The 14,850-nt window shown below is 40.1% G+C and overlaps 1 protein-coding gene across 1 annotated transcript in view; it reads right to left on the bottom strand.

The window, feature by feature from the left end:
• COL3A1 (collagen type III alpha 1 chain) overlaps positions 1–14,850 on the bottom strand; it is a 51,314-nt gene that overhangs the window by 19,117 nt on the left and 17,347 nt on the right. Inside the window, exons 2-19 of the mRNA XM_030453983.1 lie at positions 14,177–14,382; positions 12,230–12,268; positions 11,539–11,655; positions 9,726–9,797; positions 6,254–6,319; positions 5,588–5,641; positions 5,303–5,356; positions 5,109–5,162; positions 4,898–4,951; positions 4,393–4,446; positions 3,854–3,898; positions 3,597–3,650; positions 2,572–2,616; positions 1,784–1,837; positions 1,213–1,311; positions 1,055–1,099; positions 816–914; positions 30–83 (exon numbers count right to left, since the gene is read on the bottom strand). Of these exons, the coding sequence (XP_030309843.1) occupies positions 30–83; positions 816–914; positions 1,055–1,099; positions 1,213–1,311; positions 1,784–1,837; positions 2,572–2,616; positions 3,597–3,650; positions 3,854–3,898; positions 4,393–4,446; positions 4,898–4,951; positions 5,109–5,162; positions 5,303–5,356; positions 5,588–5,641; positions 6,254–6,319; positions 9,726–9,797; positions 11,539–11,655; positions 12,230–12,268; positions 14,177–14,382 (1,265 nt within the window). The remainder of the gene's footprint in view (positions 1–29; positions 84–815; positions 915–1,054; positions 1,100–1,212; positions 1,312–1,783; positions 1,838–2,571; positions 2,617–3,596; positions 3,651–3,853; positions 3,899–4,392; positions 4,447–4,897; positions 4,952–5,108; positions 5,163–5,302; positions 5,357–5,587; positions 5,642–6,253; positions 6,320–9,725; positions 9,798–11,538; positions 11,656–12,229; positions 12,269–14,176; positions 14,383–14,850) is intronic.

Below are 14,850 nucleotides of genomic sequence, written 5' to 3'. Positions count from 1 at the left end.
TTCTCAGGAATCATTTGAAAATCACTTACACGGTCCCCTTTTGGGCCTGGATCTCCCTTTGCACCATTCTTGCCAGGTTCTCCCTAAGCAGGAGAAAAATCCCATTAAAATGATGAATTGCAACAGGATGTTATGCTAGAAATAGCCATGATATCTTTCAAATTTTTGACACTTTTTTCTTATTTTGCTGCAAATGAATTAGCAGGCACCAGTTGAACCTGGATGGGGAGTGCGTGGGGCTCCTTAGCAATCCAGCAAAGAAGTGATACAATCATAAACAACCCTGAGTAAAACTTTGTGCCTGTTTTTGAGCTATTTCAGAAATGGTTCTGACTTCTACTTGAAGTCCCTGAGTCCTTTGAGAAAGGACTAGGTGTAGTGTAAGGCTACCAGATGACACTGGGGTCAATACAGTGTAGGAACAGGTACAGCTCTCTAGGTGTAGTGAGGACTGTAGATGCAAGTCCAGGGCAATTTGAGCAGGTGAAATTAGGGTTTTATAACAGCAGATTTTACCTAATGTAGCCATTTGAGATGAGTTATTTTTCTCTTATGTTTCTGGTTTGAGAGATAATTTAGGAAGGCAAATAATAATCATATTTCTGTATAATTTTCATATAAAGCAGTTGATAATGTGTGAAAGGGAAAGTACATGTTTATAAAAATAATTGCAGTTGTTATTATAATACAATTTATAAACCATCTCAAGTGAATGGGGCAAATACAGTGTGGGGTTTTTTAATGTTTTTAGAACTACTTCCAACCTATTTGTACACCCAGTGTAATGAATATTACAATGAATATCAGTAACTCACCGGATTGCCTTTTGCTCCAGGGTTTCCACTTGCACCTGGAGGACCAGGAAGACCACGGCCTCCTGGCAGACCAGGAGCACCAGGAATGCCAGAAGGTCCCTGTTGTGAGGCAAAAAGAGAGCAGGATGAACAGAGCATGGTATCATTGGACTCTGTCCACTCCAAAGAGTCACCCTCAACAACAGAGTGCCCCAAAAACCAATTTTTTTTTTCCACAAAAGTGATGTGAAAGTACCCACCATTTCACCTTTGTTGCCAGGGCTTCCAGCTCTTCCAGGAGGTCCCTGGAAAAAGAAATGTCTGAGTAATGGATGTTTCTAGCCCAGCATCCTTAAACCAAAGGATGCGAAGAGCGGGTGGTGAAGGACTTGCCAGTTCCCATGTTGTATTCACGTACCTGAGGCCCAGGTGGCCCAGCATTACCCTGAGGACCAGGTTCCCCTCTCTCTCCAGGACTGCCACTAGAACCAGCAGGACCAGGAGGACCACTTTCACCCTGTGGAAAAACAGGAAAAGGGGAAAATGAATGCATTTGCATCTTGTCTCCGGGACAATAAGTATTTAGCTTCGTGGCTTCTCCCTCTGCTCTGGCATCTTTGTGTGATTTGGGAGGAAGGTTACCACCGTCATCACCTGAGTGCAAGAGCTGAATCAACGTGGCAACCCCTCCACTCCAGCCAGCTCATGCTCCTTGTCTCCTCCAGCTGGGGGAAGATCACTTGAGCCCCTCCCATAAGGCAACATAAAGCACTGGCTCTACCACTTAGTGGTGTTTTGGGGTGGATATTCGTCATGAGGCCTGGGTTTGTCTCGTGCTGCATGTGGAAACACATCAGTTCTAGGCTTGCAAGCACTGCAAGAGCAGCCAGAAAGAGGAGGCCTCATAAAATAAAGATGTATAGCAACACAAGCTGGCTAAACAGAGAAAGGATCTGATCCTCTCTTAGGATGCATCTTCGGCTGAATACCTTAAAACCTGGAGAGCCTGGGAATCCTGCAGTGCCAGGGGGGCCTGGGGGACCCTTAAAAGGGAAAGAAATACTATTAATTCAAGAGGTAAAAGCCATATGGAGTTAATCTTAGGTTTAAAACATAATTTAAAAAAAAAAAAGTCTGATTACAAGCTTATTCTCTGAGTAAGGAAACACCTGGCAAAATAGCAAATATAAATCATGCTGCAGAAGATGAAGTTTGGCTAGACCTAAAATATCACACCTACATCTTAGATATCCTGAATTTTACATTTTCAGCTAAATTTTTGTGTTGTTAATTTAAAAAAGAAAGGAGTCTATCGTTAAAGTGATTAAGTTATAAAAAAAATGTACAAAAATTGTTTTAATTTAAAAAAAGGGTGTAGGAGGAAAAGGAGCCAATGGAGCTGTTACATGGATGAGTGGACACATTTAGGTTTCTATGCAGAAGGGAAAGATAAATCTGTGGTCATCTCACACAGTTAAATAATGTATTTGATAAAGCCAATAAAAACTTGGTGTGCACAGAGACCAGCAATTCTGGCCATCCATGTGTTCTCTGAGAACAAGCTGGGTCTGGATTTATGCATTTTCTGACTCACAGTTCTATTTCACTGCATGCTTCAAGCACCTGAACTGACACAGGAATGAAATAGAGTTCAATAAAATGCTCATTCTTAAGCCAGTGCTCCCCCTGTTTTGGGTTTGCTGGCACTGCAGAACATCAGTCAGAAGTAACTGGGTCTGAGCAACACAAATACTTAAAGATCTGCAAATCTTCTTACAGGTGGGCCTGCTGCTCCTGGGACTCCATCTTTGCCATTGGCACCCTAAAGAAAGAAGAGAGGTGTTGTGTACAGAGCACCACACAAACCCCATGTGCTTCCAGGCCCATAACTCATCTTTTTGTGTCTCTACATGCACACTCAATTTACCATCACACAAGGATTCCTCAACTCTGATATTCTGAAATAATAATAAACTATTATTGAAGGAATATCAGGCACTTTATGTGACTTGTACTGAAATGCTGAGACAGCAAGATGCAAACATGCATTCTTTTTAGATTTCTTAAGAGGAAATAACAATTACAAAGCACAATCTGGGTGGCCAGTTCTTAAGGTTAAATAAGATTGCAATAGGTGTTGCATATTTCAAAGTAAGCTACTTCTAACCCACATAAAAGACTACAACTTCACTTCAAAAACCCAACATGGAGTTTTTTTGTTTTTTAAATCCTGCTGCCAACCTTACAGACACATTAGGCCAGTTCTGCTGCTCAGGTTATGCAGGCTTTGTACAATGGAGTTGCTAGTTATTGTACATTAACTGTGCTTTGTTATGTTGCATGCTATGAACTATGACTTGTTTCAGAACAAAGAATTTGTCCTAATATTAGTAAAAGACTAAATATGTCTTTTTCCTACAAGTTACTTCTGAGATTGCACGTGTTCCTCCCTGCCTTCCATTGCTGACTTTTGCTTCCACTCCTTCTCCCTCTTCCTCCTGATGAATCTGAGCTTTTGGTCAAACACTGAACTCTCCTTCAACATGTGTACTGTTCATTTAAAAAGGAAACAGAGTGAGGTAGGGAGCATGTTGTTAGTTAAAAGTGTTACATCTAACTGGGGACTTCAAAGTTTTCATGTCTGATTTTACAGACAGGGTATGGTTTTCTTATCCTTTGCATTACAATAGTTCTACCTTGAAGGCAGATTAAAAATTTAAATCTATGAAGTATGGAATCATCAACATATTGAAACAAAATGTGTGCTGCTTCTGGATAAGAACAACAGCTACAGTTACTTACAGGGCCACCAGGATTCCCAGGTCTTCCTCTTTCACCAGATGGACCTCTTGGTCCCTAGAAAACATAAGAAAATATGTCTGCTACACAGCTTCCAGAATAATATATATGGCTTATTGAAGAGACATTGCTCTTATTTGCATGTCTCAGTATTTTTCAAAGCATCCTCTGGGATAAAATTGAAAGAAAGATGAGTAAATCTGGTAACAGGGAAATGCCATGAGCACTTCCATTTCAGTACTATGGATGCACATATTTACCGGTTGGCCGGGTGATCCATTGGCTCCAGGAAGACCAGTTTCACCCTGTTATGGGAAGAAAACACCAAGGAATTATCTGTGATGTGAACATTTCTTGGTTTACCCAAGGCAAAGAGACACAGAAACAAGACAGCCCAATCCATTGCCCAAGCCATGTGTGGTCCTGAGTGCTCTCAGCATGAACTGGGAGCTGAGAGGTCCGAGACATCCCAGTAAGTGTCAGAACAAAATATTCAAACAGAAAAAGAAAAAAAAATCAAGATGACTCAGTCCTTTAAAACTATGCAACAAAGTTGGATGTTCCAGGCATGTCCTTTTATTTTGGAATCTCCTCTTTGTCAGGGCTGGAAAACTGGGAAAGGAGATGGTTCAGCACACCTAACTCCACTGGACCAAGTGTCATTCTTTAAATGGAGATATTAAATTGGTTTCTTTAATTTGTAATGGATTCTTATAACTGCATAATATACAAAGTGTAGCTATGTAACAATGGGTGGTATTATTCTACCTAGCACAAAGATGACACTAAAGTTTTTTACCTTTGGACCAGGAGCACCACTTTCACCTCTTGCACCATCTTTTCCATCAAAACCCTGTGGGAATGGAAAACCAGAGGTTAGTATTTCTCTTGTGTTCTGGAAAACTTGATCCCTCTTAGACAAGATATTTTAAGCTTCAAGGCAAACTTATATAAAGGGGGTTATTTTTAAATGAGTGCTACCAGTTACTGGAACAGTTTTTGAAAGAAATTTTGATTCCTCCATCTCTCCATGGCCATTAGTTAGGAAAGGATGCTCTCCTGGGAAGCATGCTTCAGCCCAGTGTTTGGGATGAAACTCTACAAGTGAGGTTACTGGATAAAATTGAACAGTCTTGGTTATGGAAGGTAAGATTAGATTGTTCAGAAACTGATTTTTAATTCTGTGATTCAGTTTCCTTCACTGGGCATTGATGACTGAAAAAACCAACAGCACTCTATAGTCAAACACTAAAACAGTAACAGCATAGTAAGACTCAGCTGCATTCAATATACTCGATACTTACTCGTTGACCTTTCATCCCAGGCATTCCAGGCATTCCAGGAATTCCCTTATGACCCTAAACATACAAATAGAGAAAGGTGAATAAATCCCATACCTACTGAATGAGGGGCACAAGCCAGAGTTCCTTGTGTGTCAGATTCACTCAGTCAACTCCAAACAGGAAAACAAAACCTTTGGTTAGAAAACCATTGTTCCTGGGAGCTTTTCCATACCGGTAATCCAGGGATTCCACGATCTCCATTTCTGCCTGGTCTTCCTGGTTCTCCCTATTGAAGGAAAACAACTTTTTTAAATTGCCTTGTTATTGCTTCAGTTCCTTCTAAAGAACCAGTCCCAGCAGATGAAGCAGATCAGACCAACTCAAACCTAACATTATTAATCACTGGATGAATTATAGTGAACTTACATCTTTTCCTGGTGGACCAACTGGTCCTATCATTCCAACAGGCCCTGGAGGTCCCTGCAGAAAAAGAATTCATAGTAACTATAAAAATAATAATATTAATAATAATAATTAATATTAAATCTCTTTCAAAGAAAGAATTTGTGATAACTGAGGTGATAAAAATCTTGTACATTTGACATAGATGTTAGAACACAGACAAGGTGAACAACAAAACTTCAGGCCCACTCCAGTGATGGCACAGATTGATGCCTTAAACAAATGCAGTGATATATAATGTGTACGTACAGGAGGGCCAGGTTGTCCTGGTTCTCCAGGGGAACCTTGGTATCCAGCAGAGCCCTGTAATGCAGCAAAAAAAAACCCAAAACATTTAGGGTGTGAACAATTACACTGATCATCCCATGGTGTTACTGGATTTTATAATAATCTCATAAGGTAAGGCAATAAAATCAGTCAGAACCCAATGATCCCAGGTGGAACTAGCAGAACAAAGCAGAACCTGACTCCATGATAAAGAATTAGAACTTCCTCTCGAAATGAGACATATGCCAAAAACCTCAGAGCCTTTGTATGTTCAGGGAATGTGTACTAGGCTTCCCAGTTTCCTGTGTCTCCTGTTAAACTTTTGTATGATTAAACATCTGGGAGCCTTAGCAGAGGATGATAGGCAGTGGCATGTCTTAAGACAACCTTAGCCAACACCCCACAAGACTGCAGAAACCACTGGGGAACACAGAGACTTAGGCAAGCATAGAGCTCTCAGCCATTGAGTCTTGGTGGCTTGTAGCTGGTAGAACCCAATAAATAGAGGATGACATTTATCCATAAAAATAATTCAGCATAGTATCTACATTTATGGCTTGGAAATTTTACCTGATATTTATGGCAGCAAAAGGGAGATGATCATACAAAAGGTTATGCAATGATTATGAAAAGATGAATTTTACTTACAGGAGGACCTGCATGACCAGGTGGGCCAGGGGGACCACTGGGACCAGGGGGTCCTGGAAAGCCACTCTATAGTGCAGATTAAAAAAAAAAGTCATTATATTCATGTATTATAGCTATAAAGGTTAATATATTTGCAGCAGCCACCAGTAACTGTGAAATTAATTTTAATTAGGACTGAGAAAAATCCCCAGTGACGTGCAGTAAAAAGGAAGAAGCTTATACATATATATATATATATATATACACATTGCTGAATGTGTTGTTTTGGATCTACAGTCCCTTCAGAAAATGCATCACTGGGTTTCTCCTCGCAGCCTGAGTCTCCACGAGATATTTTCCACACTGTATTTTTTTCTTCTGAATTATTTCTCCTTCTCTAGTCTGCCCCAAAGGATGCTCACAGCTCAGCTTTTCAGGTACCTAAACTGAAAGAATAGATAACTGCAACTCTTTAAGTTGTCTAACAGAGCAAATGAACTTCAGTTTCTCTGCCAGGTGACTGAGCTCCAATAACTTCACCCTACACCTTCAGAGGTGGAGCCAAATAATCAAACCCAACCTTGTTTGCTGGTTGGGTGTTTTGCTTTCTAAAACTGATTGAAATATTTCTTACCTGCATTCAGGACCTATTGGACAACTCATTGGAAAAGCTCTGTATGACAAACTGTCTGTACGACTCCAGACTCCTTAGGACTTACAGGTAAACTCACTTAAGGTCATATTTTGGTTACCTGTCAGTAAGGCAAGCATTGTCACCAGTGAAATGTTTTCTGGATTTTAACAGTACTAAGCCACAAAAGAATAAATTATGTCTGGATTAAGCAGATGTTTTAGAGGATGAAATCCCAATAAGCATGTGTTTTAATTTAAATCACTGATACTGTTCCTTATTTTAACTGGTAAAAAGAGAGTAAAATATTATGAAGGAAATTCTCCATCTGTGTGGGTGCTGATATTTCTTTTCCTGTATCAACAATCACAAAAGCATTTGGTGCTGCAAAACAGAAAACCTGTGAAAATTAGCATGGTGATTTCCTGAAGCTATAGGTGGTTTTGTTAAATTAAACTCTTCATGGGACTAATTCAGCCAAGAAAATGAACTATATGAATTGCATGAGAGTCACAGTGCTGCAGCACTGACCTACATTTCATAGCTTGATGTTGCACATGATGTGTTTGATAGGATATTGGCACAGAGGCTCATGCATTGCAGGTGTGACAGAAACATAAGTTTCATAATAGAAGATTAATAGGATAGCTATAATATTCTGCTATATACAATATAGTATGCTACTGTACTACATATAGACTACATACAGACTGTCTTTTATCTAAAAAAGAGAATAATTGTAATATTTTATATTTTCTAAGTGCACAGAGAGGGTCAGCTGGGCTGCTTCCAGCCTGTGAACACCATGAGCAGTCCCTCACTCTTTGTTTTGGACTTATTTGGTCCAGATTAAGTCCAGACTTAGCATTAATTGTAACCATTGACTCATGAGTTACAATCAATTGTTTAGACTTATGGCTATAAACAAAGAAAATGTTAAGTTTTTTGTTTCAAGGTGCACACTGGGGAGATAAACTGATAGTTAAGCATGTTGCCTGCTGGCTGACAGCATCTCCTGACTGAAGAGATGAGAAGGTTTTAGTTAGAACACGTGCACTGATGGAAAGAGACAGGGACACCATGTGGAGGTTATGTGAGCAAGTAGAGAAAAACAGATATAAAGTACAAAACCACTCAGCAAGCAGTGGAAAGCCACTGAAAAGACAGTAGTGGGGAGGTGTGTGACTGAGGAAACACCAGGCAGGATAACCATGGACAAATGTTGGTGCTAGAGCTGGCATTTTTATTGGTCTTCCAAATTACTTCCCTTTGAAGATTTGTTTAAATCGAAAGTTGAAGCTGAAAACTGGTAAATTAAATTTCTAGATTAATTACTAAATATGTAATGTTAGTGATAACCATTATTGAGCTCTAGCCACTTTGGTCACATCTGCCTATGACTGCTCTGTCCCTGGCTTTGCAGTCATATATTGCATGAGGCAGTATAAAAGAAGAGATGACCTGGAAGTATACACATAATTCTGTCTGATTACATTCTAGGGCACCCAATTGAGTTATTATTTCTTTAACCCAAGCCCAGGGATCAGAGCACAAGAAATAACTAAGCAACTGAGAATGAAATACCTAAACAGAAAGGAGTAAGCATGTTTGTTAACTGAAAGGTGTCTTGGTTATCTGCCTGGTTCAGCACATCCCATATGAAGACATCAAGTAGTAAAATGTAGGTGATATGGATAAGCTGTGGACAAAAACTGTGAGAAGCTGGAAACAAACAAATGAATAACAAAAATATAAAAACAGGTGGTTGAAGAAGACCAATGATGAACATATTAGCAAATGAACAAGCTACAAATAAACAGATGAAAATATAAGTGAAAAATAATGAACTATATTTTGGGAAAAACAGCTGTAAGTAAGATGGTTGCCTTGGCATGGGGTAACGTGACACCCAAACTTTGTTATGCATCACTGGACTGGAAGTAATGACTTTCAGTCAATGACTTAATGAAGCAGCAGCCAGTTTCCAATAACAACAATTCACCACATCCTCTACAGAGCTGACTGCCTGGACCAGCAGCACTCCATGGCATGAGTGGGCAACATCACTAAATCCTAGTGCCTGAAAGGAGAATCATGAGGTGCAACACTCAAGTTTATTTTATATGGGAAGCATAGCTGACACGGAACTGTTTCAACTGGTTTCCTTGCTTTATCTCACTAAGAAAACAATGAAAAGCTTGAGACAGGCCTAGCAGGCAGCTAGAGCATCCTTAATACACAGTCAAAGTAGCTGTGGGTAAAAAATAATAATAAAAAAATATTATAAAATGAAAAAGTGAAAAGCTTTTCACTGGTTCTGGGATTAAAAAAGAAAAAAGATTAAAGAGGGGTTTACTCACTTGTTATCAGACAAATTTAAGTTGTGGAAAAGTAAAACAAGTGTGGAGTAAGCATGGAGTCATATTGGGATGAGATTGAATGCTGCTGAATGGCCAAAGGAAGGTCAGGGACAGTGAAAGTGGTAAAAAAGTGGTGGAAAGGAAGGAAGCAATTAGTAGAAGAATACCAAAGCAGATAAATGAGGAGGGTTTGCAAGGGAGAAAGAGATAAAATATGAAGTAACATGAAACAGTGAATCAGAGAAAGACAAGGAAAAAGAAGGTAAGAAAAAGGAGGAAGAGAGAAAAGACAAAAAATGCAGGTAAATGGAGATAGTTTCTAGAGTGCCATTGTCAAGCAAAGTGCTGCTTTACGTTGTGTTCCCCTTGCAGACAGCAGTTCAATGACAACTTATCCAGTTAAATTAAATCAGGGTACATACACAGCCCAGGTATAATCTACGAGTAGGAAATATGTTCTTTTTTAAAAAAGGGAGGACAGAAAAAGGTTTTATTATCTTACAATGGGTTGTGGGTAGCCAAGACCAGCTGAGCCAGCCTTCACATCATAGGAGTCATACTGTGGAGAAAAACTCTGTAAAAGAAATAGAAAAAGAAAGAAAAAAAAAAAAAAAAGAAAAGAAAAGGTGATTGTTAAAAGCCAAATAAGTGATTTTCTGCACTGCTGTTGTGAATGTATGGAAATAATTAATTTGTTTTTATTGAGTAGTAACTGTTTGACATTTAGCTGCTATATTTTAAAATTACCCAGAAGAGAAGCCCAAGCAATATCTTTCTTTTGGGGTCATGCTAACATTAGCTCCCTATGCTGAGCACATCCAGATTTAATCTTGACAGCTGGGACTCAGCTGAGCCAAAAATTACCTTTCTCCCACCTCTTCTCCTTCCTGTTTGACTCTTTTAAAGTTTTCCCCCAATTTCTTTATCAGTCTTATTTCTGTTGGCCTGAGCTGACACTAAAGGATTTTCCCAAAGCCATTTTCCATCTCCCCCTTTCTCCCTTTCTGTTGATTCTGTCACTCCAGATAATTAAAATACAAAATCTCTGAGCCCAAGCATCCAAGTCTTGATAATTTTGACGACTTATCTTGATACAAACAGAATCTGAGTCCAAGGCACAGAGTGCTCTGGGCCTTTCTAAGAGAAGATAAGATTTTGACACACTCATTTCCACAAAATGCTGTTTTAAAAAGAGACAATTATAAACCTGACAGTCAGTTTTCCAAGGAATTCCCATGTAAGCCTCCTGACTGGCATATGTTACCCACTATACCATGAATGCAGTTTATGCATTACTGGCACAGAGGTGGTTTAGCAGGAAGGGTTGAAACATGCAGCATTCTGCCTGATGACCCAGCAGGTACAAGATGACTCCTGTGCTCCTGATGTCATCCCTCTCAGCAGGATGCAGCAGCACAGTCTTTGCTACAGCACAGGAGGGGGTGAGCAGCTCTCATTCTCTCCTCTGCCTGCATCTGTCAACCCAAACCCAGCAGCTCTCTTGGTGGGTTCTTGTGATGTCCATTGAGACCAGTTAAGTGATCCATGGGTATCTCTCCCAGAAGCTCAGTCACTCAGATGCAGTCCCTTTCAGAATTCAATAAAACCAAAGCATCTCTCCTCAGTTTTTTGGCTTACCTGGGAGTGGGAAGCACACATGGAAGCTAAAAGCAGTAGCCTATGTTAAAAAGTAGCAATTTCTTTTTAAGGTATGATTTTTAACAGTTTCATGCTAAAGCAATCCCATCTTGTAAAGCTTGATGGAATGGGAGACAACATCATCTCTTAAGGAACTTGCTGTGGCTCAGCTCCCTTAACAAATCCCGAAGTCACCCTCTTTTAGGAAAGAATTCAAGATTCCGGGGGCCAGAAATAAAGAGGCAGCACAACAATTTGCACTTCCCTGCAAGCACAGCACCTGATTTTCCATCTAGTCTCCTGGGAATGTTTCTATATTAAACATGAATTTGATAAGATATAAGAAAGCAAGAGAGTTCTGTAGCCACTAAGCTTGAGGGGGCTTACTTCCTTCTGCATACTTTCTTTCTGGACACATTTTTCCTGATTTACATGAAACCATCAGATCAGGCTCCAAAAGTTTTAAAAAATGAGATAAAGCAGAGATTAAATTGCACTCCAGCCAAATTTTGTGGACAAACCCCCACAACAACAACAAAACCCCACTCAGCTGTAGTTTTCAAAAGCACAAATGAGAGAGAGATGCCACTAAGAGCAAAGGCCATGTCAAAGTGCCTACAGTACTGCTTGCTATGCTTGTAACATGAGGGTAGGAGCTGAACAGAATGATGACTTACACCTCCATTTATACTGGGACATGACTGGCAGATCCCAGGGGGACCAGGAGCTCCAGGACTCCCTGGCTGTCCCGGAGGGCCAGGGGCACCATTTCTGCCTGGAATCCCAGGAGAACCCTGCAAAGACACAAGCAGAGAAGACACAGATGTTGGCACTGGCCTCCAGATGTTAGGAGGACATCAGAGGACAAATCCTTCCATTTGTAACAAAGTCTGTGTGATGGTGGTGGGAAACCTCCTCTAGTAAACACAACTGAATGGTCACTGAAGCAGACAGCAGACAGAATTCCCACATGGAAACCCTTCTTAGTTGCTGGAGCCTTATTGCAGCTGATATTTGATCAGACATGCTGGAAATATTAAACAGGTCAGTTTCTGACTCTAAAATTAATACATCTATTGCAGCCCATAGGTATTGTTTTCTTTTCTACTGGGAAGATATATAACAAAAAATAACAAACGTAATACAGTTTTTCTTGTAAACTTACTCTCTCTCTTACTCTTTTTCCAGTTAAAACTTTTTGAGAGCTTCCTTGAAGCCCAAGGACTACCTAACAATGTGTGGCACAGTGGTGCAGACACTGCAGACATCAGTGACAGCTGGGTATCTCAGAAGCTTGAATGGGCTACATAGCACTGCAGGAACTGATTTTGTTAGTTTCCTTGGGGAAAGAAAAATATCTGCACTTACAGGGTCTCCTTTGGGGCCTCTGCTTACTGCTCCAGGAGTCTAGAAAAAAATGGAAAAGTAATTCAATTAGGAAAGAAAATAAGACCAAAGCAGAACATCTACATCTACATCTACACCTACACTACATCTACATCTACACTACATCTACATCTACACTACATCTACATCTACATCTATCTATACCTATGTGTGTGTATATATACAAACAAAAGGAAAGCACATTTAAATATTGGAATTTAGTTTTATCAAATTAATTCAATTTATTCTCATTTAGTATATTTAAAAGCTGTGGGGTTTTTGGTCAGCCTATTATCTGCATTTTCATGATTCATCATAAGCTTCACCTCTCCTGTAGGCAAAAAGATGGCTCAAATGAAGTCAGTAGAGCCTTGCCCTTGAGTGCACTGGGGACAGAAGTCCACTGTGGGAAGCTGTAAGGAACAGTTTTCTTGAATCCTTCTCTGTTCTGTATGTTAAGCGAGAAAATTGCAGTTAACTTTGATTTCTCTTACCTACTTCTCCAATTTATTTATTTTTCAATTAATAATTCAGTTACCTGTTACAATCTGCATTCTCAATGAATAGCTCAGAACATTATGCATTCAGCTGCTAGTGGCAGCAGAGAATATTCACCTGAAACTGTCTTAGATCTCTGGAGGTGGCATTTCCCTATACAACATCCAAGGTCAGCAGGACATCTTCCAATGCACTGACCAAACTTAGATATTAAAGGCAGAGACTGGAGGAAGCAGTTTACATGACCTCTATTATCAGGATGCACAGAACTGATGAAAAAATCTCTGCAGTCAGTAAGAGAGGGAGCTGTGCTTAAATCTCCAGTGTGCTTCTGTGCCTGAAACTGCTCAGTGAGGTAGCTCAGGTAGCCCCGGAGCAGTGCAGTTTCACTAGGATGGTGCAACTAACACCAGGAAATGTGTATCTGGCACTTCATGCTTGAGCAGATACACTATAGAGATGCAGAAATGCATCTTTTCCCCTGCCTTTCCATTCTTTCCCTTTCCCTTCCATATACACATCTCTTTTACTCTCTCATCTTCTGGATGAGAATCTCCAATGTGCCTCTGGTAATCTATGCACTTTGTCAGAATCTCATGGACCATAAACAGAGATGAAATGTTCAGATAAGCACAGTATAGATGGCTCAATCCCTGAGGTGGTTTAGGCAGGGGATTTGGCATGCACTAACATTCCTGATTTTAGATAATTTTGGTGTCTATAAACAAGAGAATGATAAATAGAGATGTAGGGCTTGAATCATCTTTCTTATAAAGGGCATCAAGTTAGCAATAACCCTGCAGCACGAAATGTACTCTGTGATGTAGAATTGACTTGGTAAGAAATGCAGAGTCACAGGATGCTGTGAGAATTGTCTAACTTCTTCAGCTCTGTGTTGGCATTAGTTTTATGGAGATAGAACATGCATGCAGTCAACAAATCAGCTGTTTGCATTATTCCTATACCTTTCTACAAAATGCAAAATATCATAGAATCATAGAATTGGCTGGGTTGGAAGGGACCTCAGAGATCATAGAGTCCAACCCTTGATCCACCGTTGCTGGTTTTGCCCTCTGTCCCTTTCTACTCTTAAGCTCTGCCTTTGGCTATATAGAAATTAAGTTGAAGTACTTCATGCTTTCAGATGCACAGCCCTAAGGACTAATTAACCATTCATCAGATCTGGTACCAATTGTCTGCTGATAGAATACAGAAGTATTCTTGAATTTAAGAAAAAAGATAAAACTGTGCTGAATATTTTAATTTCATTTGGAAAAATTTGCCCATCCTAAGTATTTGCCTAGAGTAAGAAAGTGACAAGCTTAGCCTTTAAATGAAAAGTGTTTACAAGCATCTGAAAAAACCAAATTGGGGTTGACATTGGTGAAGAAGGCAACAACATCAAAGTGACAGCATTTAGAGCAAACTCACTCTTGTAGGTTGTGGTGTTGTTTGTGGACAAACTGGGCAGCACTCTCCAAAGGGAATCTCTGGGTTGGGACAGTCCAGCTCCTGATCATCACAGATGATGTCATCGCAGAGAACAGACCCTGAGTCGCACACACAGATTTGGCATGGCTCTGGTTTCCATACATCCCTGTCAGCATAAACTTGCCCGAGGTGGGTACATCCTGCAACTGGAAAAGAAAGACAAAATACCATGAAAAGTTATTTCAAATGTGTTTTCCAAATCAAAGATAAGTCACGTGAAAGCTGTTCACAGTCTGTTTTGTTTTCTGCTGCGATACAGTTTATGTGAAGTTAAAGGCTAAACACTTCTCTTCAGACACTGGGAGGATCATTAATTACAATTACATTACAGGAGTTACATTAATTGCAGAGTCTGCTCTGAATCTGTAAATAGACATCAATGGAGACCTCCTGGAGCTGATCCAAAGCCTAATTAAATCTGTGATAATCCTCTGCCTTCAGTAATCTGCGTGTCAGACAGAGTTAGTGTGTAATTAGCAGCTGAATTCTCTGCTGCAGCTAGAAGGGGAATGTGCCAAATCTCCCAGACAAGGGCATCCCTTGCCCCCAAGTGCCAGCATCAGCACTTGCACATGGATGCAGAACAAGCCACCTGTCCAGCACCACTCCTGTTG

Source organism: Calypte anna, chromosome 7 (genome assembly GCF_003957555.1).
Source record: "Calypte anna isolate BGI_N300 chromosome 7, bCalAnn1_v1.p, whole genome shotgun sequence".
Taxonomy (NCBI): domain Eukaryota; kingdom Metazoa; phylum Chordata; class Aves; order Apodiformes; family Trochilidae; genus Calypte; species Calypte anna.
The sequence above is the reverse complement of the archived record's forward strand: the minus strand, read 5'-3'. Positions and strand labels throughout refer to the sequence as shown.